Source organism: Meleagris gallopavo, chromosome 1 (assembly GCF_000146605.3).
Source record: "Meleagris gallopavo isolate NT-WF06-2002-E0010 breed Aviagen turkey brand Nicholas breeding stock chromosome 1, Turkey_5.1, whole genome shotgun sequence".
NCBI lineage: Eukaryota > Metazoa > Chordata > Aves > Galliformes > Phasianidae > Meleagris > Meleagris gallopavo.
This window is the reverse complement of record NC_015011.2, coordinates 45634556-45659766: the sequence shown is the minus strand read 5'-3', so window position 1 is coordinate 45659766 and position 25211 is coordinate 45634556. Positions and strand designations below refer to the sequence as shown.

Below are 25211 nucleotides of genomic sequence, written 5' to 3'. Positions count from 1 at the left end.
AAAAAGGCAGGAAACAGATGTTTATAGTTCTTGCTTTTTTCCCCTTATCTACTGTACGAGATGTCACTTCCATTCAGATTATCAAAAAAAGAATTAAAGGCAATTTGTTCCAGCCCCCTGGAAGGGCTGGAGGAGTAATGAATTGTGTGGCTTTTCAAGTGTCATTCCTACCAATCACACTCCAAAAGTGAAAAAAAATCAAATAGATAAAGTTATAATGTATTTCAGTTCTCAGTGAGAACTGAAAAGTGAGCTGTTTATATTTCTTTATTTAGCTCAGACAAGAGCACTGTTCTTATCAGAAAGGCAGAACTTCCTGCTCTGTATTTAATGATGTACCCTGCTTAGACTTTTTTCAAGAAGGTTTGAAAAACTTTGCATGATGTTGTCTTAAGGCACTAGAAACTGGAGTCTCCTCTGTGTTTTGTTATGCAGCATTCTGAATTAGGCAGATTGCTACTTAACCATCAGCCCAGCTCTATCATCTGCTGAAGACACTGCAATTCAATTTAATTGATTTCGCTCTGTTAATGCCTGACTGACTGGGAACTCCAGGTAGTCAATGGGAAAAACTGCCTTTACTGAGTATGTTCCGGCAGCATTAGCCTAGAGGAGATGCAAATTTGTCAGCATTATTCATTCAGCACCCCTTACTTCTTATACAGTTTAGTTCACCTCTGTAACTTAAGACAAAGTATTGTTTCAGACTTTGCCTTGATTTTTATAGTTTTGTTCCTATGATTTCTCAATGAAGGTAAGAGGGCTTGCTTTCATAAGGTTTGCAGTTTCAGGCTATAAATAATTATGAATTTAACATAGCCCTGGAATAAACTTCATTTTTTTCCTGTGATATCAAGTCAATATTGCCATTTCTTGAGACCAGTATTCTCTCTTTTATTTTGTCTATTCATAAAAACAGAGCAGATCAATCTATTGCAAAAGAAAGCTTGCAAATAAATGCTAATTAATAGCAACTAGCACTGTGTTATTAAAATGGATGAAGATATCTTTTTTTCTTGATAAATGTGGAGATGACTAGATATTAAATCAAAAGTATGATAGTAGCTGTTTTATGAAAATAAAATATATTAATTACTCACAAAATTACACCTTATCTTTCACAATGCTCCATCTACCAGAACTGACTTCCGTGCTGTAAAGTATTTGTTATGAGCTCTGCATTCAAATATATTCAGCAGCCCTTTAAACATGGGCTGAATTCACCCTATTGATGCTAAGAGCTGGATAAGGGAGGAATATCTATCCAGTAGAGAAGATACACTAGGATATGGATATGGGACCTCTCTTCTACCTCCTCTTCTAGAGGTGAACTACTTAAACAAGAAGTTAGTGTGTGTCAGGGAGAACTCACAAGCAGGATTGCAAAACCCCTTCCTCCCAAAATCAATTAATAGTACCAGTGTGGAGCCATCAGTGCAAGTGATGAAACACCATCAAGGAGGATGCAAATGGCACTGCCACATTCCATCCTCTGGCAGCAGCCGTGTTGGGGCAATCTGCAGGGAGGTGTGGCCTAGCACACAACAGCAGCTGTGCTGCCTTCAGCTAGTCCTCATGGGCCAAAGCTACTTATCTAAGTAAGTTTCTGGCCTAGAGAAACACACTTATGCAGAAGGAAAGAGATTGGGTCCTCTGATATCTGTTCTTATTTTCATATACGTAAATTAACTCCGTAGATATGGCTTAAACAGTTGTGTAAACTTTATTTGTAATTCAGAAACATGGCACTCAGCAGGAGAGATCAGGACCATATACAAGCTGAGAAGTTCTTTCATATACTCTGTTCCTTCCTATAGTCTTTAATTAAAAGTGTCCCTAATTTCTAAATGTTCTGTGCAGGGTGCTGATTTTGGGTCGAGTCACAGGATAGGAAATGTCTCCTTCCATGTGAATGCGTGCAACTGGCAGAGTTGGACAGCTTAGATTTGCACCTATGTTTAAAAACAAGGAGTGACATAAAGAGATTACACTGTCTCAGATTATCTGTTCTCGACAGTGAAGATTATTTCGTTTCCCCATACGGCCTCCAGCACAGCGGGCTTTTGAAGCACTATGGTTACTCAGTACAAATAATCAAATAATGAAAGCCAAAGGCAGCGGAAGTTGGTTAGGTACCATTGTTCCTCTGCCAAATTTTTGTCCTTGGTTGCAGGAGGCCCTTGTCCAAATCAATGGGAACTTTGTATCCACGTTCAAGGGCGAAAGGTGGCCTTCTGCCAATGCTTTGGAATAGCGGCTGTTTCGTTTTACTCTTGGATTGCATTGCACTTCAACACTTGTAACCCATCCAGCAAGACGAAGGTGTACTTCACAATGACAGGTCTCCTGCTGCCAACTGAAAGTTTGAGTCCCAGTTCTTCCACTTCTATTCACATCAGAAAGTATGCTATCCCTGACACTGAAATCAGTAGAAAATGATGACGTAAAAATCTGTGGCTCTTAATGACTACTGAAAACAGATGTCCTTAGGAAAGGAAGGTATAAATGCTCCCTGAGAAAACATTCAGAATTTCAGCAGTGATTTTTAAATTATTGTCCTGCCCGACAGTGGGGAGTATTTGCTTTTAAAACAACAAAAAGAAACAAGATATTAAATTGCCCAGATGTCAGCCTTTAACAAAATGAGTCCATCAGTGACAACAAGGCATATGCGTAGTGAAACATCAAGTAAGATGAGTAAATTTTATGAGCTCTCATTAACATTAGATAAAATGTCTGTATTTCTCATTAGGTCTTAATATAGATTGAGTAAGAGAGGATTTCAGTTTCAGGAGCTGTGAGAGAAAGAATTGCTATAACAGGAAGACTGTACAGGCAAAAACGAAGGCAGATGTAGCAGGATTTATGCAACAGGCTCGAGCTAAGAAATAAAAATATACCTCATCAGCATGAGAATAAAAATGAATACCAATAATGCTCAAAGGTCATCCCGATCAAATCTCTGGCTTCTTTATTAGAAAAAAAAAAAAGCCATACGTTCCACAGAATCAGAGTGGGGAAGGCATAAATATTAATAGATGAGAGCGACTTCTAAATGGACACAGTGGCAGGTGACAGAAGTTTGGATAGCCTGTGGCTTTTAGGCAGGATCCCCCCCATTCCCACTTGATTTTATGGATATGGATATCAAGGCTTGACAATAGGACTGTGTGACATTCAGACATTTGTCTGCATCTAAAAAATGCTGATAGAAGTTCTGACTAATGACAGTTTATGGCTGATGGCCTGATAACGCTTAGGACCTCACCAGGAGCTACGAATAGTCATGATGCTTTTTCTTTGCTAAACTCTCATCCAACTGTCACTGCCTTTGCTTTGCTACTCTCACTTGGTTTTGCAGGGTATTTTGGTTTGCTGTGTTCAGTCAGGTGTATGCTAAAGTTCCTGTCTCAATACCTATATATAATTCTCTTGGGCTTTCTTCTTTATGTAATTTAGATTCGATCTCTCCTGGCCTTATCTCTTGGACTAGTCTATAACATGATAATATTCAGCTGCAGCTTTTAGAAAGTAGCATGTTTCCTTACTGGTGAAGTATAGGAGAGGTTGCTAAAGTTTCTACTCTAAAATCTGTTGTGTTGGCTGAGCACCACACAGTCTTTTGCTTCACTTTCCCTGTTCCCAGTGGGATGGGGGAGAGAATACAAAAAGGGAAAAAAAAAAAAAAAAACAAAAAGAAGAAAAAACAAAGGAGAACTCATGGGTTAAGATACAACTATACAACTATTTACTAAGATAAAAGGATAATAATTATGAAAAATATATATGTGAATATGTGTAAGAAGTGATGCACAAGCAATTGCTCACCACCCCATGACTGACTGATGCTCAACTAGGCCCTGAGCAGCAGAAGAGAGTGAGATGACCTCCCACTTTCAAAACTCTCCTTCTATATGATGTCATATGGCGTGGGATAACCACTTGGCCCCTTTAAGTCAGTTGTCCTGATTCTGTCCCCTCCCAGCCCTTAGTGAACATGAGCTGAGAAGTCAGAAAGGCCATGGCTCAGTACAATACTGCTTAGCAATAACTATAAACATCACTGTGTTATCAGCATAGTTTTTCTCCTGGAACCAAAACATAGCACCATACCACACACTCTGAAGAAAGAGTCCCAGCTGAAAATAAGACAAAATCACATCTTTTCAAGCCAGAACCCTGGTGCTAGGTCCTACAGCAGGGCTGTGAGCTGCATTTTTAGTGCTTTTCAAAGCTGTATGTGTAAGCAATGACAGCAAAAGAATTTGGATGCTTTTCTTTTAATTTATTTAAACTCAGGATACCCGCAAATAATCATGAATTAGACCACAAAAGAAAAATGCCTCAGTAGTAGATACTTTATAATATTTTGAAATGAGTCAATTTACCTAAATGTGTAATTCTAGAATTTATCAGAAACCAAGACAAAATGTGCAGTAAAAATGCACTAAAGCAGGAGCTTAATATGAAAACAAGAAACTGATAGCTTGTAACGTAAGAACAATATTCTTTTGAAAAGTGAGGGAACACTGAGAAATGTCTTTGGGAAGCATGAGAGAATCAAACCTATCTCTCGACTCTTCCTCTTAGAAACTCATCTGCTTGCATTGCCATTGCAAAGAAAGAGATAACACTATTTGACCAGCACTGAATGGAGAGGCAAGGAGGCATTTTTAAAGCACATTTAAGCAGTTTCCTATAAGAGACATGGTCAACTCTAACTGATATTCTCTAACATGCAACAATGACAATGAGGCAATGTTCATCCAAAACGAGGGAATCTTGCACTCTTGGGAATTCTGAGTGACTTCTAGTTCTGTTCAGTAGCACTTACAGTCAACACCACCTTCAGCAGCATCGGTAGCAACAGTTAACACAGCTACAAACACAATGATTTACAAGCTGCTTTTGTTTACTGTCAAAACCCCATTAAGTGCAGTCAAGGAAACTGTTTTTAAATAGACTTGAATTTGCACAGGAGAAAGAGAATACATGACAACGATTGTTATCTCTTGTATTCTGGTTATAAATGGAAAGAAAAAGGTGCAGCCAGCAGCAGGTAAGATGGCTCATGCTTTACTCTCCTGCAAAACAGGGAGGGAGCAATTCTAGTAGCAGTATTTCTTTTTATGTTCCTAGCTTGATTGCAGCTTCAGGAGAGATGCTTTAGAAAGTCTTTTTTTTTTCCCACAAGCAGTAAATACATGTGTATTTGTTCAGCTTGTATATATTTAAACACTAAAGGTTGTAGTGCTTCTTTCCTTGGGAACTATTCAACACAGGTTCTGATCCAGAACTCATTTTTAATTTACATAGGTGGCTTTTGTTCTCCAAGAAAAAAAAGAATTGCAGGAAATCCCTTTGGAATCCCTTCCCTCATTGGAAGTTGTTAGTTGTCTTGAAACTTTCTTATGCATATAATGCTTGGGTTTTTAACTAGTTCATGAGAGGTCAATAATATTACAACAGGATACAATGTCATATTACAACTAGTTATGCTATGGCAGGTAATGTTATCTTTAAGTCTAGTACTAACTCACTCAGAAAGAAGGACGTTGCATTTCATCTCGACTCAACAGTTGCAGAGAATTAAGACTATCTGAAAAGTACAAGTAAGGAAAAAAGTATTTGTATGACTTAATGGGCTATCTGATATTCAGGGTCAAAATATTTCCTCTGCGTCTGGCCTTCCTGGCACATTCCTCTGCCCAGAAGCCATCTGTATCACTCTTATATCACCCTCAAACACACTGTCTCCAGTCCTTCAAATAATGGTCTCTTATAATTAAATAAATAAAATATTAAAAACTGCAAAATGTAAACCTAGAAATGAGCATTCTAACTCAAACTAAAACCATAACTTCAGCAAGTGAGTTATTCTCAAGTTTTCTGATTCCTTTTCAGGGTTTCAAATGTATAATTATTGGCATCATTTTGCATACATCTGTAGTCCCCTCACGTCACGGGTATTAATTGAATCAGAACAGAATTCAAGCCCATTTCTATGATTAGCATTGTTCTCCTATATATATTTTCCTTCTGGCCATTATAAAGGAGGGCCAGAAGCTAGAATCAAAGCAGCCTCTCTTCGATTCCGAATTTTTATTACATTTGAATTTTTAATGATGAGATGAAGGGTAGATAAAATTTGCTAGTCAAGAGAGAAAAAACAAAACACATTGTATATTGCATCAGTGGAGCACAAAGGCTGTGTAACAATGCAAAACATGGCTTTGCCTGCATTAAGGAGCAAATATCAAGCCCAGTTCATCTTTTTGTAACGTTCCAGACTTATATCTTTAGAAGGACCTTAAGAAGCAGCAAATATACTGAGAATATTCCTTTTTTTTAGTTCTTCTATGCACTATGAATCATTTTTGCCAAATTGACCTAAGAATAGATGTTTCTCTTCTACAGTAACATCCTAAAATCCTCTTTTTCTTTTCTCTCCCTTTCTATCTTTGAGTAATTTCATTTCCAAGCAAAAATACTGATATTTTATTTGAACAATTTGAAATGGAATCTGTTTTCTTCATTCTTCTATGCTTATCATTGGAAAGCTGTACTGGGTTTATTCAATGTTGCATTATTCATATCACTTGTGATGTATTTACGAATAAACCTTTACCTTATGATCTTTACACTCAAGGCTGAATTGGATTTGTTCTAGTTAATATGAAGAGCAGCTTTCAGATGAGTCTTTTTCAATACTAGAAAACTATTTTACTAGCTTTTCAAGGACAAAATACTGACACAGAACTGCGACTGTGTGGGGTTTTTTTTGCCTTGTAAACAAGATGCTTACCACTATTACGAATTCTTTCTTCTAGAAGGACAGTATGTCCTGTAGGAAGTTTCCTACTGAAGATCTCAGCTGAACGGAGGAACATGGCTTCTACTGCTGAGCCCTTCAGCAAAGCAATCTGATCTTCATGGTCAAGAGTTTGGAAGCCTGGGAAGACATTAGAGACAAGTAAGTCATCAGCAGAAAACTCCCCACTACTTTCTGTCCTGAACTTCTCAAACATGAGGTGCTACACATCTGTGTAACCTTGATCCTGGTGTTAGCTTACTTGACAAGTACAGAGACTGAAAGTCAGATTTCACAAAATAACAACACAAGCTCAGTCCTCACCAAAGTCAAGTGGGCAGCATTTGTGGAAATTTTTAATTCCAGGCCTTTGCTTTTTCCTCAGCATAAGGCCATTTGGCTTGCAAAAATCTGGAAGGACTTTTTGCCTCTTATCAAAATACTATCATGTTTCTAGCTCACAGCCTTGCTTCCTCTCAGGTGTGTACATGCACACATAACCTTGTGCTTGACCAGTGATTGATTTCAACCAGAGCAGCACTTAGCATATTGAATTATTTCTTTTGTGCCATTAAGGAGGTGTCTTAGCACCTTTCAGCTGATATTGCTACACTTTTCTTTGCTTAATTTGTACCCCATTCATGTCCTGTGAGCCAGTTAGCATAAAAGTAAAGTTAAGGCTGAGATATTAGTCTTTGAAGTAAGTCTGTAACACACAGAAAAACTCAAGATCATGGGAATGCTGGGAGAATAATTTTTTCTACAGCTAGGCATTCCACTACACCTTCCTTAAAAAGAAGGGCCTGAAGAATCTCTTCTAGGGTGTCTCAGTTCGAGTCTTCAAGGCTGAGTGTAGGGAAAGATGCTGTAATCCCTTTTCAGATGGAGACTGACTCTGAATGGTGGGCAAGTGCTCAATGCTGGTGAGAAAGCACCTGCAAACACTGCTTCCTCGCAAAGAAGAAGGGACCTGTCTCACAAGGAATCTGTACCATGCCTAACATTCACTTCTGAGGTAACATCCACTTGATAGTTGAACTTAATAATAATTATAATATTAGAACTCATGTTTTAAGTGTTTGTCCATAACACACAATGCAAGATCCATAAATATTGGTGCCTCCAACTAGGCAGACTTGTTTAGCATCCACAGTTCACGACTGAAACACCTTTCCAGAACGGCAGCAAACTGAACAAAGCAGTTGTGCCAATGTTAGTTGTAATTTAGAGGAGACTATTTGGCATTGCACTGGTATATGAGAATAAAGTCTCTCTAGAGATATCACCCCTTCTCTGAACATTTTGTTTTTGAATAGGCAGAAAGTGCCACATCTCAGAGAGACAGAATTTGAATTATTCAAAATATTCTCTGCAGAGCACAAAGCCCCCTTTCTTCAGATTTCAGGTGTCTGAAGAATGCATGTGTCAGTGGAGGTGGCATTTTGATATAGCATTCAAAATACACACAACAATCAAATGGCAACTGAAAGCAAAGTTTTGAAATAACAAAATGTGGCCCAGCAGACCGCATATACCTGGTAGTTTTTTAGTGAATTCCACAAGAACTTGTACATGACTGGTAGCCATTTCTGTTAGAATCAGAAAATTCCCTTCAGCACTGAATTCCTCGTGTAACTGTTAGAAATCAGAACAAACAAAACCTGTTAATATTCATCAGCACTTCACATTTAAAGACATAAAATACAAGAATTATTAGAGTGGGCCGGGCAGGAGGCCTATCTAACCCTGTAATTCGTTTTCAATCATTCACAAATCAGGTATTTTGCTAGGTGTTGTGACAAATAAAATATGTAGGAAGTGTCCTTTCCTTTGAATATCTGTCTCACTTTCAATGTCATGTCTAGCAGTCAATGATCTAGGCACTTCCTGACCTAGAAATTACATGTGCACCACAATATTTTAAACTGTAAAATGAAAACCATCAAAATATCTCTTATGCCCTGTGTTAAAAAAGAGTTGGCTATTTCCCAATCTTTTACCATCTAAACATGATAACTGGAAGTTTTTAAATGGAAAGCAGAATTTCTAGAAGATAGGGAGGAAAAGAAAAGAAAAATGAACTAACAAAAACCTGAAAGATGCTGGGAATTTGGAACAATAAACTGAAATATATTTAAGCATCCAGGCTTGTAATTTAAAGAAAGAAAGGTTGGTTACAGTCAAACTCACTGTCTATATTGATACCGCAAAAAAAACCCCGAAGTTCCAATTGGCAAAAATTAGATTTGAGTATAAAGGTGCATTTTAAAAGAGTAGAAAGCTTTTTCTTGGCATTTAATTTTGGTAAACAAAGATGAAGTATAATTAATGACTGAATAGGAGAGACTCTGCCCGCTCACAGCATGTTTAAACTTATAGCCTACTTAATCCTCTGCCTCTTCATCCACAACTCAATAATTAATTAATCAATGCACTTACTTACCAGCTTTTTTGACACCTCCTGAGGTATTTGTTGTTTGCTGTATGAATCCATGATGTAATCAAGAAGGTTCTGCTGTTCTGGGGTAAATTCTACTTTCTCCTATACTGGCAAAAACAAAAAGCCCATCATGAAATGCAGTTATGTAGAAATGACCCAGCATCACTTGTTTTAGGCAAAAGATATGCATCCATTTCTCGCACCTGGACATCAAGCAGACTAGGTTTGCTTGTCACCAAGAGACACTGGATTTCTACAGAAGTCAAAAGAGGAGAGGTGTTTCAGGTTTCTAAACAGCATGAGTTTGTGTGGTTTAATATTAAAAATAGGGAAATGATTAGCAACTAGCCAGGTGTGCTCAAACTTCAGTACCATGCCTCACTGTATGTGAAGTATATCAGACATGTATAACAGAAGATATATTTTATGGCTTTTGTGGAGGCTTTACTGAGTTTTGACTAAAGATACCAGAACTATTATACTCAAGGCATTTTTTTTACTTGAGTGAGAGATGGATTTTTAGTTGATGCAGATAGCTCCACAGACTTTACAAGTACTTATTCACTGTACTAACCACAGCTAGCTAAAAACACCACTACTATTGCAAGAATTTTATTACCCTATAAATTTTAGTTGTAGATGTCACTTGTTTCATGTCGTGGCCTTCATTATCTTCATTGACTGTCTGATCTGGGAGCTGTTTCACATTTTTCCGTAGCCTTTTTGACTTGCATTGTATTTCTGTTAATAGACCTGGAACACACAATACAATAGATTTTGGATATATATTATATCCTTCAGGCACTGAGTAGGTGCATAAACATGCCTTTGAATGCCCTTTATGCTAACAAACACACTTACCTGTACAGACCATTTCCTGAACATGTGTGATGTGAATCTAATGAGACACACAAGTATATACCAATGAGTAGTCCAGCCCATCTACAGAGGAAAAACAGTTGGTGCCCAGCATCTGCACAGTGTGCATATCAGGGGGATTGTTTTGGATCACCTCTTAAATGCTCTTACAGACAGAGTGTGATGGGATTGTGCCGGAATATGTCTTTAATTCAGCTTCATCCAAAAGAATGCCCTTCTTTGTGCTCCAGGATGCAAACGAATGCGCAGTAAATGAGGGCGATTAGAAGACTGTCTAATTTGATCCAAAACAGTAATCAAGGTGTAGCTGTTCTTACATAAAGGGCAGTGGATTTTTTCAATAAACTTTAAGTTGTGTTATGGCTATAGTGCAGCTTCTTTGTAAAGTTCTTTTAGAAGAGGACTCCCAGGCTTCAGCCATTAGTGTCAGTATACAGATAGACCAACAGCTGAAAATTTAGGCCAGAAGTAACTCAGGCTGGCAAATACAGCTGAAAAATGTATTAATTTAAAATTTTACCCAGTTGCTCTTGATAGTTTGCATTTCTTTGTCTTAGAAGACTGGATAAAACTGTAGTTTTACTCTAGGGTTTAATTTGCCCCAGTGAAAGGATGTTTGCATTGTTGTATTTTGTTTTAGACTACATTTCAGTCCTTTGAAGCAGGGAGCATCCCTATATGGATGTCATAAAAACTAACAACTTGCTTGTGTAACAAAAGAAAGGGACAATGTGTACCCTAAGCAACCAGTGGAAGACAGCCAAAAAGCACAAATGAAAAAGTAAACTGTTAAGTATTCATCTAAAAATAAACATATCACCACAGGACTTTTATTCAAGCATCCTTCCCATTCTTCACCTTTGAAAACACAGAGCAGGGAAAGGTGCTCATTCAGTGAGTGCATGATGGTAGAGGAAGATACCAGGGAAACAGTGAATTTCGTTGTGAATGTTTTTAATTTCCTGTTTAAGCACTATATAAAATAACCTACCTGAACTGCTGAGAGAAGAGGAAATTTACATGATTAAAATAAGACCTGCAAATAATACCTTGAAAGGGGGGAATAGGAATGATGGAGATAATAATTGGTATTGAGCCATGTAATTTGTGCTGCTGCACAGCATCATAGATTTCTTTTTCTAAATGATAATATTTGATACATCCTTTGGCAGTGCTAATGGGCTTGCACCATTTTCCACCAGCTTAGGATCTAGCCTGCTGCTTTCCTAAGGAAAATGTGTCTTACTTTTGCCTTAAGCAGTTAAGACTAGATTTTCCTAAGCTTCCTGCTACTGACATCTTATTCTAGCTCCAACTAAGTTAATTGGAAAACTCAAGCGAGAGACAGGACTTTACTTTTTATCTCAGAGCTAGCTGGCTTTCAATGGTTATTAAACAGTTATTAAATTCTAGAAAGAGTAGCATAATCTGGGTCTTCCCTAGGTAGACATTTCATACAAGAAACGTGCAGTTTGTAACAAAACCACAGGAAGCAACTGAAACTGATGGTGAGCAGTTTTGATCTTTCATGTATAAAGGGCAGGAGCAGGATTATTGAGTAGCCATACCATAAATGTTTATAAGACTTTACCTCCTTATTCATTGGAAAAAAAGGAATTCACAGTGCTTGTAATTACAATCCTACAAAATGAGTAAGAGAAACAGTGAAACAAAGTTCAAGGTTGTCTTTTATTTCCTAGTCACTTTTTTCAAATAAATGCTTTGTACTCCTAGAAGCTTCATGTTTTACTGTTCTGGATTGCCTTGAACTAAAAGCAATTATACAGCACACTCCTACTTAGAAGCCATTAAATAGTACCTTGCAAAACATCCTCATTGCAGTGCATTAAAGCACGCTTATGTTTAAGTCATGAGCGACACAAGATACCCAGTGTTTCCATTGCAGAAAGAGAGTCAAATGGCAGTGCCACTCACTAGCTTTTATTTCACATGTGCCAATTTCTGAAAATGATCAGCCAGCTTAAAACTTTCATGCATACCCTGCTGGTGTTATTTACGGTGACCTATTTTTTTTAGGGATCGCTTGTTTTTCTACTGAGTCATTCGGGCTGTTTTAAACCCTACAAACATTGAAACAATGGATCAGCACCACAGGGGAGTCATTTCCCTTTGACGTGGAGGGACCCATTGAGTGCTGTCATCACAGTGGTGGTGTCTGCTCATATATTTACATATTGCACAAGAATATGTTATATCATAGAATCTCTTTGGCCTGTTCAATTTGCAGAATGGAAGATTAATTACACTATGCTGGCAATGCATTCCAAACACTGATGGAGCTTATTGTTTCTCACAAAACCAACAGTTAATATAGCATCTTCTGATCAGATTGAGGGATGGAAGTATATTAAAAATTCCAAGTAGATTAATTTCCTGTATGAACCCAAATTGGTTTCACACATATGTGTATGCTAAAATGATTGGAGACGTCAAGAAAAATAAATTGTTGTCTTGTTCATAGAAGGCAGAAGAGCAGATATTTACAGACTATTTTCAGGAGCTGGCTTGAAAATATATTTTACTGAAAATGCTTTATCTATGCTTAAAGTTGCACTTCAGTATCTGTGTTCTAAGTTGGCCAATGTAAAGCTTAATGAAATTTATAAGCTGTCAGCCTGAACAGAGTATTCTCTTTAAATGAAACATTATTGAAGTCTATCTGCTTCATCTCTGGATCCAGTCCTAACTATGCATCTGTACGAGGGTAAGAAAATCCATAGTACCAGTCAAAAAGCAAATGAGACTATAAAAAAGGGCCAGCCCTCAGTAGTCTTAACCTGATTGCTGGGTGGGGTCTGGGAACGTACACTTGGCAAGTCCACAGACACTGCCTGCTCATGGCAGTCTTCCTCTTTTCTGAAAAACGGCGTTGTTTGAATGCCAGCATTTGGACTTGGTTAGCAAGAACTGGACAGGGAGAGGACCAGAAAGAACAAGAGGAAGCACCAGGACTTTTCCTGCCCTGCCTCCCATAGCACTGCAGACTGCTCACTGCCAGAGACTTGCTCCACCTCACCGCTTTTCCCTCCCACTCACCTACTGAAGGACAGCCTTTCCTTCATCAATTGCTCAGCTCCTATACCTTTGTGTCTCTGACCACCAAATCCTGTTCTTTATAAATGCGCTTGCCTTTTTCAGTGGCACAGTAACAGCATCATCTTTATTGCACTTTCCAGCCTCCAAACTGTATCTTTTATAAGTTTATTATTAAGACCAGCTCAATTAAACAAATACAGTATTTGGTGTGTTCTCTGCTCACTCTGACTGTATGATGCAAATACCTGTATACATACATTCAGCCAACATGCCCATTTGCTTGCATTTCCTTAGACGGCACTCTTGGCACTTCCTCCTCATGTACATGTCCATCTCACAGTTGCCTCCATTTTTACACTTGTACACTGCATTTTTTGTGATGCTTCTTCTGAAGAACCCTGTACAACACAACAGTGACATAGATCAAAGAAAACTCTCAAAGCAGCAAATAACAAAGACGAAGAGCATCTCCATAATGATTTTCTGAATGACACCAATTCTGCTACACTGCAGGTTTCTTTTGGTGCCTGGGTGATCAAATTCTTGCTGTTTGTGTTGAGAACAGTATCAAAATTGTGTAATTTAATAAATGAGCTTGTTAGATCACATGTCCACATTAGAAATTAGCCCCAAGTAAGGCCCTGCAACTGGTGACCTTGAGAAAATTCAGACCCAAATCTGAAACCTGCCAGGAGCAGTCTGAGCACCTGCTTTAGGAGTGATAGCATACATACTGGTGCAAAAAAAAATACCAGCCTGTTAAGTCTCTTGAGGTACAGGATGCACAGGAAGAGAAATGAATAACTGGTTATACTTCCCTGCAGCTCCTGGGAGCTGCAGAAGCTCCACATGCTGATCTACTTGCCCATTCCAGGTCTAGTAAAGAAGTTGTACCATATCCACCTATTGTACGTGAGGCCTCCTCACCTGTTAACAAGATACCTCGATCCCTTTCCCTAAACACTGTCCCCCAATGAACTAAGCACTTACCTGATTTCAACTACTCAAGCACTTGAATTGATATCATCACTGGATTCATGCAAAAGTTGCGCAACAGTTACTGCAAACCAGAATTCATCCCAGAAGTCTACAGGGACTTGACTCAATCTGTAGAAATCTACTATTTGTTTTTGCCTAGCACAGCTCTGTGAGAGGAACCATGGAGAAAATGTGCGGTGCTCAAGATATGAATTTTTTTACAGTAAGAGTCGTCACAGAAATATCAGAGTCTTTGCAGCCAACCATGACTTAAATGTTTCCTGAATTTTTAGAGTGACTCACTGTGCCATCACAATCTTTTGAAGTTATCCTTCATATGGCAGACTATCTAGCATCAGCTGCAGAGGGAATTAACTACCTTTGTCATAGCTGGGAAGGCTGATTCTCCTCCTCACCTGAGGGCAGGCTTTTGAGGTAGACTTCTGGGAGCTTCTCCTGATATGTCACTGACTTATAGCGCAATTGAAACTAGAACTCTGCGTAAATTTGCAACAAGGAGAACTATTCACAAAACTTTTGCTTTCTTCTGGCCCCTGGCCAGCACAATAAAGATGCCATTGTTTTCCGGCCTGGTACTTTCATGCAATACCAGAGGCACCGAAAAAGATCCAGTCTCCTAAACTTAAATTGCAGGGCAAATTTAGATGTGATTCTGAATTTTTGTGCCTTGAAGGATTTGTCTGTGTGTTTTCACAGTCAGTGTGAATGTGAATCCACAGAATGTGTGGAGCTAGGATAATATGCTGCTGAATCTGAGCAAGATAACGTGATATGCTATGATGATTTTGCCATTGTCAGATGACAATTTCCCAGTTTTGGCTCAAGTTTCTATAGCTGTGTCATCTCTTCCAAGTACCAATACGTAGCTTTGAGTAAAACTATTCCGCTCACAAAAAATCTAGTGTTTCTTTAAATCTGCTTTATTTCCTGCTTGAAATAGCTTTCATTCTTGGCTTCTTTTCAGATAAATATATTTGACTGGCATCAGCCTCTTTTGAAATGCAGATTGCTTAGAACCTTCTGCAGCCCTAGGCATTATTTTTATTCATCATTTGCACTGTGTTTAATACATTACCATTTAATGCTCAGGGAAGGAAGAGAAAGGCCTGGATTTAAGCTGTTGCTTCTCAGTGTCAGTTAAAGGCAACTATTTGTTAAATTTAAATCCTGTAATCCTGTGATAAGTATTAATTAGTAGTAAATATTAAAAAGCTCTGTTCAAATATTTATGACATTTTAAGTCCAATTTTTCTCTCACGCTCTCTGCTAGTTTGCTTTCTCTCGAGGGAGCAAAGGAAAAGAGCCTTACTAAATGTTTGCTTAAAAAACATGAAAAAATGTACGGATCCAAAAATAGGGATGCAAAAAGGTAGAAGTTAATAGGACTCAAATACTTACTCTTAAAAGAAAGTTTTTGGAAAAGCAAAATTATATGGAGTAAGAAAATAAATAGGTTTGGTTGTTGTTTTTTTTTTACAAAAAGTAGTTTTATTCCTATTCTCATTGCAGTTCTATCATGAAGTGACTCTTGAATCATTTTCTTCTCTAATAGACTTCACAACTGATTTTGAAATAAAAATTTTGGTACAAGTAATTTTTTAATACATTGTCTTTACTAATAATTCCAAATAAACTTATATTGCTTGAAGTATTTTATGCACAATCTCCAATACCAGATGGCTGTTTACAAAAATGTGGAGAAATGGCATCTGTCAGAACAATGAAGGGGAAGCCCTCAAAAGGCTTTTCTGGCACAGTCTAACTTTGGTTTGATCTTACCAAATTACAAAAATCTCACGTTGGCTGGAAATGTTGATTTTGCTTTGTTCTCTCAGCTAGTAATGAATATAATTAATTAAGACTACAGTTGCTCCTGTGTTACCAATCCTAATTTTTCCTAAGGAAATTATAAACACTGAAGGAAGATAGTTGTTAAAAACATAGATGAAAGCTTTGTAAGTATCTCAGTTTGCCATCCTGGTGTCTAATTGTTCCGAGAATCTCAGTCTAAAAGATTTGAAGTTCACAGTTGCTAACGAAGCACTACTCCACTCTGTCAGACTACCAGCACATGCTGTGGCACCTCCCTCCACCCATGCCCACATGGTGGGTGTGAATCTGAGGAGAAGATTAAAGTAGCACTTCACGTCACAGGAAGTATGCTCGGTCTGATATAAGAATCATTAAGCATCATCAGCAATGCTTTGAAGAGTGCCAAAACTGGTGTCGTTCTATGTAAGGGGAATTCACAACCAGCTTTTCTCTCAGCAAACATGCTCAGTAGATTCAATGAACAAATACAATACTGCATCAAACTTGTTCTGCAGCATCTCAAAATGGCCTTCAAAGCCCAGTACCGCTATGCAGATTAAGCTGTTCCTAGTGTTTATTATCTTATTATGAAGTGGCTTAGTGTATATTTTCAAAGATGTGTAATTATAAACTATTGGCTGTTTTAAAAATGTCTTTAGGAGCTTTGATGTCTGCCTGCAAAGATTATCAGGGGATTGGCCTCTAGAGGAGCAGGCTTTAAAGCACAGTACAATGGTCCTTATAATGAAATGTTGCCCGTGGACTGTCTTATCCTTTATGGATCACAATTGTGATGCTAGTATTATTGTAGAGCAAGGTAGTATCTTCAAAACTGATGTGCTAGAAGTGAGAGAAACCTCAAGAAATCCTCTTATTTAATTTAATTTCTATTTTTATATACTAGAGGCAACTATCCTATGAGAGCAAATGTTTTATCTGCTTTTATATAATATGTAAAATATTAAATAGTTAATAAATATTTCTTAAAGGATGTTCACGTACTGCAAAAAAATAAGATAGAAATGTATAATTCAATCCATATCTTCAGATTGCTATTCTCATGAGGGATGGTAAATAAGATCTTAATATTGCTCTACTCAAGAAAGAAAAATGGGGAGTGTTGCTGAATGCACTATCCAATAAAGTAATAATGGTAAAAAAAATTACACATATTCATCACAGAGAACTGACTCCCATATAAATATTTGCTAAGTGTCCAACTTTGAATCAGAATCTCTACAGCATCATTGGAGCAGGGTCACTGCAGGGTATGCACCTGGCCTGCAGGAAGAGGTCTGTGTATTATTCAGGACACTCAGTGAGCATGAATTAACAGTCTTGTTACTGAAAAGAAGAGTTAATGCCATGCTCAGATATGAGATGTGTGAAGTAATCCTACTACACTGATAAGAGTACAACTGTCTTACCGAGCTCAGTTTTGGTCAATGTATCTTGAGGTAATAGATAGCAATGTGAAAAATTCCACAGAGACAGAAGAATGATCAGAGGTCTAGAAAAGGCTATATCCTCTTGTAAAAGAGAATTACTGTCCTCAGCACATCTTTTTCCTGAATCAGCTGTTATTTTAATGGCCTCTCAAGTTTATTGTAGAAATTGAATGCATCGTCTTTAAATAATTCAAGTTTTACTATGTTTGATCAAGGGTACTATTCCTCATAATTGATGTTGCAATCATGAAATAGAGAGAAAACATAAAATAAATTATCCCAATAAAGTAGTATAATTATAATTATGCAGAATGATTCAAACTGAATCAGTAGAGAGATGAACACATATTGCCTGTGTATTTACCTGATGGCTTTAACAAACTCCCAGAGATGTTTTTTAAACACTCTGGAGTTTGCAATTATAAATCTTTGAAAAATAGAGTAAGTCATTTCATAACTGAAATAATAAACAGTGGGAACAGCTAGCTAACAAAATAAATGTATCATGACTTAGAATCTTCACATTAAAATTGAATATAAATCTTGTTTATAAAGACAGCATTAGTAAAAGCTATTTATTTTATTTTTACTTTGAGCATACTCGCGCAGGCAGCAGAAAGAAACCAATCTCCTATTTATTGAAATTATTCAGATAAACTATATGACCTTTAATTGCATTTACGTTTACAGTGTTGGACCACTGAGGTCTGTTTTGCCCTCAGAAATGAATCTGTAATAGGTAAAGCAAAACCTAAAAGTACTTCAAAGTCCACCCTCGATGACAGTGAGCTCCACATTAAGATTAGTATCCATGTTCATACTGCAGCCTTTATCCATGGAACAGAAACCTTAATTAAACATTTATTCACAAAATAGGATGAAAAACTGAGGGATTTTTCATCCTACCTTGCACCTTGGCCTCATCACAGAGTGACCATCTTAAGGTACAATAGTTGTTCCACTAGTATATCCTTTTTGTTTCCTCTGCTGAAATATCTGGCAATAATGTCTTCAATAAAGGCAATGATTTTCTATAGCGCCTTTATCCTGACAGATTTGTGAATACTGTTCCCCTAGGAAGTAAGATATCTAGGCTGCAATTGCAACTGGAAAAAACTGTCTTTCTAGGGATAGAGGCTGTTTCTAGAAACACACCTGGAATTAGAAAGGTTCATTCATTTCACAAGCCTAGAGACACACTGCTTCCACATTAGGACCTGAAGGAAGAGGGTTCTTTGGGAACACTTTGGAAATGGGGGCTGACAGCTTTCACTTCCTTTCAATGTGCACTACATATGGACTGAAGTCACAGATGATTTCTATGGCAGCCTAGTCCAGAGAGAGATCCTAAGGGGTGGCCATAAGTTTGGCTCTTTCCATAGGAGCAGGCTGGGTTCAATAGCCACTGAGACAGCAAAACCAGGCTGCCAGGCACTGCATGGAAGCTGGTCTTAAGCTTAAGGAAACCTGATGATGGCTCAAGACCATCTGATGACCAACTGTGCTCTATATTCATAGGAAAATGGATTCATAGGTAGAAGACGTTGACAATTTGTCTTGGGGTAAATCCAGAATAATATATATCAAATCTAAATTTAATTTTCTACAATACTTAATACTTAATACAAAAAATGTAAAGAAAAAAGTGAAAAGCTGATACTGCTACACTTAACAGTCAAGTAGTATTCTGTAACTGATTTCATCTTACCTTTGCATCCTTCACAAGTGAGAGCATTGTAGTGGTACCCAGAGGCTTTGTCACCACAGACCACACAGAGCTCTTCTCCTTTCATTCTTCCCGTGGAGTGGCCCAGTCTAGGCTTTTTGGCTGCAGGGATATCCATTATCTCTGTCTCTCTTGTGAAAAAGGTCTCTGAGGGTATTCTCCTGAGCTCGTACATCCCAGGGGAATACCATTCCTCGTGCTGTGAAGGGTAGAAGCCCAGGTTGGAGTAATAAGGTGGTGATGAAATCTGAGGCTGAACTTGGGGAAATGGCACACTGTTGTACTGTGCGTAAGGTGAAACATCTGCTTCTTGCACTGGAGAACTCATTGGTTCTGAAAGGATACCTGGAAAATAATAAACAAACAAAGAAGAAATCCAAAACACAAATTATTACTACTGTGAAAAGACAATTGTCAGAAAAGTTTCCACTTCCTCAGACATCCATCTCAAAAACAATATGGCATAGTCACAAAGACTGCATGGTCTGTGCGTGTATTTTGCAAGGTGTTTTCAAATCAGCCACTCTCAGATACTCCTTTATCAGTGGTGGAATGTCACACACTGCCATTCACATTAAAAAATTGAAAGATACCACGTAGCTAGGAATATAAACGTTCAATTCATGAGAAAGAGTAATCATACCACAAATAAATTAGTAACCTGAATTAAGATTTGCAGTAGAATAAAATAAATCCAAGTAAATTAAAAAATCCTATGGTATTGATGAAAGCTAGATCAAGACACAAAACATTGTGTTAATTTCTATATACTTCTGAATGAATACAGTGTGATGGGAAAGCTACAATGGGGAAAGACAAGAGAGAGACTTGATTATGTGGCTAAGTACGTGAAATAAACTTTCAGGAAAAGTCTGAAAGGGGGTAGTGAGGCTGCAAGGAAGAAGTAGGGAAGATATTCTTGATGTAAGTGGAAAAATGGGACTTTCCCAGCAGCCAGCCTCCATTGGTCACCAAGTCAGCCCCTGCAGCCCAGTCCCCAATCTCTACAAGCCTATGGGACTTCGAGCATTGGCCCACTAGGAACACCTCCCTAGCCTGCACTGTTCACCTTTGAGCCAACAACAAACTTGGTAATGGTGAATAAGATATGACAAAGAATTGCATCATTTCCTGTAAAAGTAGTTTGTAAAGTTGGTATCAGCAAAGTACCGGGAGGCTACCTTACTTAGTTCATTGAATTGCAGGTTCACATGCTGCTTGTCTTATTCAAAATACCAACAATTTAGATCTCATTTTTGCAGTAACACAAGTGGAATTACATCTAACAGTCCTTAGATGATATCAGTAAAAGAAAGCCCATGTCAACCAGATGAAAAGGCTAATTAAAAAGTTATTCCCAAACTATTCTATATTTTTTGTTGGAAAGTCACGTCTTGCTATTTTATGAAAATACTGACACTGCTCCTCCATTAATTCCAAGAAGATAATTCAATAAAAATAGTGTATGTCACTGGAGAGATGCCTAGTCCCACTCTTATCGAAGTCAACAGCAGAATTTACAAGGAAATCATAGATAAAAGTTTGTTGGTGACCATTACTTAACTGTGCTTCTAAAGCACTCAAAAAAAGCTTTTTCTGACAAAATCAATTCCTGGAAAGTTTCCTTCACTTCTGAGGAATCGGAAACAATGAAGAAATACTAGTAGCAAAGAAGGAGCATTCTTTAATGACAGCTAGGAAGAAAAATCTGTAGCAGGGGATTTTTCCCTCTCCTTTGTCTCTCTGTGGTTAGTGACAGAAACTAACCTTTGCTTTTTGACTACTTCTTCGCTTTCAAGGTCCCATGCTTGCTGTGCAGCTCTCTGCCCCTCCTACTTCACCGTGCTGCAAAAGTGATACAGCTGGCTTGGATTTGGCTGAATGCTGTATTGTCCACAGCACATCTTTGCCAATAGCAAATGTAGAGGTTCAAGTTCAAGAATAAACAGAAAGACACAAGTCTGGAAAAATAAGACACAAGCCTAAAAGAGAGTGATGGCGCTATTTATTTTTAGCAGTTAGTTTTGTTATTGTTGCATTTTGTTCTTCCAGAAGATGCCAAGACCCACATACTACAATAGTATGTAGCAGAGGGTACTCCCCAAGCCTGTGTTTATGCCCTTCAAATAAATAACATGGACATCTGGACTCTTGAGAGAAAGCATTGGCATCTTCTATAGAAGAGCCTGGAGATGAAGTCAGAGCTTTGTCAGTCAAAACTTAACTGACACTCCAGTGATACCTATCAGCTGCAGTTGTGACAGAAGTCATGGAAGGTGAAAACAGCAATGATATAATGCTGAGCTTTGCTGTTCAGAATGAAATTCAAATGCAAGGAAAGGCCTACAACTACAGGTTTAATGAGTAGGTGGTCTTTCTTTAATTTTATTTCCAGTTTGTTGGGAATGCTGCCCTTTGAGATTGTTCAAAATACTTTATGCACAAAAGCAGTGTTAATTTAATGACAAGACACACAATCATTATACAAATCATTCAGTCTCTTTGGAAAGGAATCTGTTCACCATGGAAACCTAAGCTATTGCTTGCTAGTTAGGAATTAATTTGTTGACTAAGTTCCCTAAAGGAAAGAGGAAGATCCCAAAATGAAAACAAAGAAACTGTTGATTTTTATCTTTATGCCATCCACCGGAAATTCCACAAAAGCTTTTTATCAGTCTCTTGAACTGTTGGAAGGCAACATTCCTTCCACAGCAGAAAATCATCTCTGGACTCATTAAAAACTCAGGGCTGCAAAAGAACTGCAGCATATGCTGAGACAACATTGAGCGTTTATTTAAAGTAGCATTTGCATTACAGATGTGTACAGAAATCTCCGTAATTATTAATTATATTCTACTAGTGAAAGACACAAAAACCATCAACCTATAAGGTAAAATACAAAAGAGAGATGAAGACTTTCAGCTAAATCTTATCATTGGTTAGATTAGTGGAAAGAAAAAGGGAGAACAGGGTAAAGAGAGACTGAGAGAACACAATCTTGTTTTCTGTAAAGCTAGTTTGCAGTTAAAACTCTGGAAGTATGCAGATGGCTCACTGATGGAGACCAAAGTGATTTTTAAGGATGTTTAGTTACAGTGTAGGCTTTCCTGCTTCAGCTTAAGGCTTTATTAATTTGAACTGATTTGTCTAGTTTGAAGAGCTTTGGTGAGAACTTCTGTTTCATCCTTAGAAATTAGCAGATCAACAACTGCTGTTGAATGATTATTATTCCACAAAATCATCAATAAGGCTTGAATTAAACACTGCAAGACAAGCATTAGCTATTTAACATTTTTCCTAAAAATATTTGTTTAAAATTGTAGAGGTCTTCCATAAACACAATTTAAAAATGAAACTCTCATTCTTGAGTTGAAATGTCCTTTTATTCTGAAATATTTTCTTTAAAAATGAGAAGGCTGAAACAGAAATCAACTGCTTTGAAGTTACCAGGATGAAGAATTTCTTTGGCCTGATCCAAAACATGTGGTCCGAGCAGTGTTCCTCAGCCAGCGGTGTGCACAGAGCTTTTCACAAAGGCTGCAGGGATTCTGCTCTCAGAAGCATACAGTGCGCTGCTCTGTCTTGCATGACCTTTTAAAATCACAGCAACTTTGAGAATTATGCTTTGCAAAGTATATGCGAGTCTAAAACACGTAGTTTTCTTATCGCAAAAAAAAGTACCCTAATCTTATCTTGCTAACCAGAATGCACATATGCTTTTATCAAGACATTAGAAGAAATAAGTCTGCAATGAGCTGGTCTCGTGCTACTGTGAAGCATGAGCCAGCCACTGAAATCATTGGAATTGAGTAGTAAAAAGCAGTGAAGTCAGAAATGGACTCGCTGGAATATAGTCATTTTTTTTATTTGCTTAGTCTTAGCTATTTTGAAACAACTGTTTTTCCTTCTGAAATACTACTTTTTACAATTTTAAAAATGATTTAAATGCACATAAATGTGGATCACTTACAGTTGTTGACCTTTTAGGTTATCTTTTGCAAATAAGTGACTTTCAATGAAAATATTTTACAGAAACCAGGAAAGCTTACAACGTGACATATTTATATGGATGCAATCAGAGTTTTGCAAATATTTTTCCACAACACTGCTTGCAACTGAAACACATGGGAGAGTTTTGAGTTCGTTTCTTCAAACTCTACACTGAGTATTTTGCATACAAATTAAAACATTTTTAATGTAGGTTTAAGCACTTGCTGAATTGAAAAGGAATTTCCCTTGAAGGAACTAAAGAAAGTGTTTTCAGTTAGTAGCTTTAAATTGAGATTCAAGACTCAAGAATAACACTGGTTGATTAAGAATATTACAGAAATTACAGTGATATCACATTTTAAGGTAAAATGTTATTATTCCATTAATACAAAGCTAATAAAGGGTCAAAAATATAAGAAGGTTTCCAGTATGAACTTTTGGCAGTCTTGAAGATATTCACAGTGGAACTTAAAGAAATCAGCACAAACTTCAGGATTAAGTAATTGGAAACCTTAGAACAGCCATTAATGAAATCCTGACGCGATTCCAAACAAATTCTTTTCAGAACATTAAAGATCTCTTGAGTTAAACAACCTTATAGCACCCTACGGTTTCAGTGAAGAACACAAGTTCAGATCACAAACACAACTAAACAAGAGCATAGAGATGTCCTACCTCAGCCAGTCTTCAGTCAGACCATATCTTGAAGCAAAATACTGTCCTTACGTTACCCAGTCCTTCTTTCCCTCTTTCTCTGCTTTTCTCTTCCCTTGAAGTTTTTGCTTTGTCTAGATCCCGTTGCCTTCTTTACAGTGAGAACTTTCTTTAAGACTCACAAAGGAGTGACACAGGCCAGAGGTTATATCGTTTACTGATTAACTTCATTACAGAGAAACTTGTTAGTAAATGCCTAGAACAATAGCAACGCCAGCATCCACTAGTAATTTACCTGGATAAAATCTGGTTTCCATGTGAGGAGGTGCCTCCAAAAAGCTTAGATATTGTAATTTTCTGTAACTATAACAGTTTACTCATGGCAAAACGTTCATCAGTAAAGATTTAACAACTTCAGATGATTCTGAGCAATAGATTAACCACTTCAGTAGCCTGTTTTAGTTGACTGGATTAACAGGTGCTTTTTAAGCCCAGAAATGCTTGTATTCTCCAAAACAAGCCAGAGTGCTTAGGCCTTGCTGGACACATCTATATGATGACATAGAAGAGTCCCAGGAAGATGCCCTTGACCCAAGGCCAGTTGCCAATTCTTCTCTATGTTGGTTAGGGGTAAAGCTAACTCTCCAAAGAACAGGTAGGATGCAGCTGAATTTGTAGTCCATGTTGCTGACCTTACACTTCTGGACCCACGCAGCCTTCCTGTGGCTCTCAGGTATTATCACTTAATAGGTGTCACTTCAGCTCAAATCATCTGTAATATCATGAGGGTTCTGTTGTGTGCCACCATAGTGTATCGGGTCTGCTTGAAGCCAGGAGAGTATATTGTATGCCATCATTTGAAAGCAGCAAAGTTGTGAAGATGTGCAAAACCTACTGAGATAGAGTCTTAGAGAACAGTGTAGGGCAAAGCCAGCCAAACCTACAGCAGTCTTGTCCAAGCAGCTTTCCTGCTAGGTTCCTGTGTAATTTCACGAAACAGCCAGATTTCCAGGCTAAGATGCACAGGAGGAAGCAGTATACAAGCATTTTGGTTTTGCTTTGCTCTGTGGTGCGATCTTCACTCTCAGTCCTGTTCAGTTGCATACTTTTCCTTTAATTTCTTGTTTTTTTTTTTCCTCAGATCCCACTCGGTTTGCTTTAGCTTTCCTCATAATAATTATTAAGCATACACGATTTTCTGTTTTAATTTGTGTTGCTTTGTTTCCTTTTGGTCTAGGGGTCTGTTACAGGCCTAATTATCTTCTCTACAAGGATGAAGCCAGATGTTTCATCCCTGACCAGGTGTGCTGAGGACAAACAGTTATTTAACAAATCTTATGATCTGGAAGGTGTTTAATCAGTTTTGACACTTTATCCTACTACCGTTAAAAAGAA

At 37.8% G+C, this 25211-nt stretch overlaps 1 protein-coding gene across 8 annotated transcripts in view; it reads right to left on the bottom strand.

Moving 5' to 3' along the window:
* The window catches only part of NR1H4 (nuclear receptor subfamily 1 group H member 4), a 40901-nt gene that overhangs the window by 5376 nt on the left and 10314 nt on the right, over positions 1-25211 (bottom strand). The window contains exons 1-9 of one of the 8 annotated variants that reach the window (XM_010709473.3): positions 23838-25146; positions 22620-22763; positions 20940-21017; positions 19155-19517; positions 13433-13585; positions 9871-10004; positions 9255-9353; positions 8347-8446; positions 6806-6952 (exon numbers count right to left, since the gene is read on the bottom strand). In XM_010709473.3, the coding sequence (XP_010707775.1) occupies positions 6806-6952; positions 8347-8446; positions 9255-9353; positions 9871-10004; positions 13433-13585; positions 19155-19500 (979 nt within the window). In that variant the 5' untranslated portion in view covers positions 19501-19517; positions 20940-21017; positions 22620-22763; positions 23838-25146. Of the gene's footprint in view, positions 1-5540; positions 5600-6805; positions 6953-8346; positions 8447-9254; positions 9354-9870; positions 10005-13432; positions 13586-19154; positions 19518-20939; positions 21018-22619; positions 22764-23837; positions 25147-25211 lie in introns of those variants that run through there. The other 7 variants (XM_010709468.3, XM_010709487.3, XM_031553994.1 and 4 more) reach the window with 7 other exon arrangements.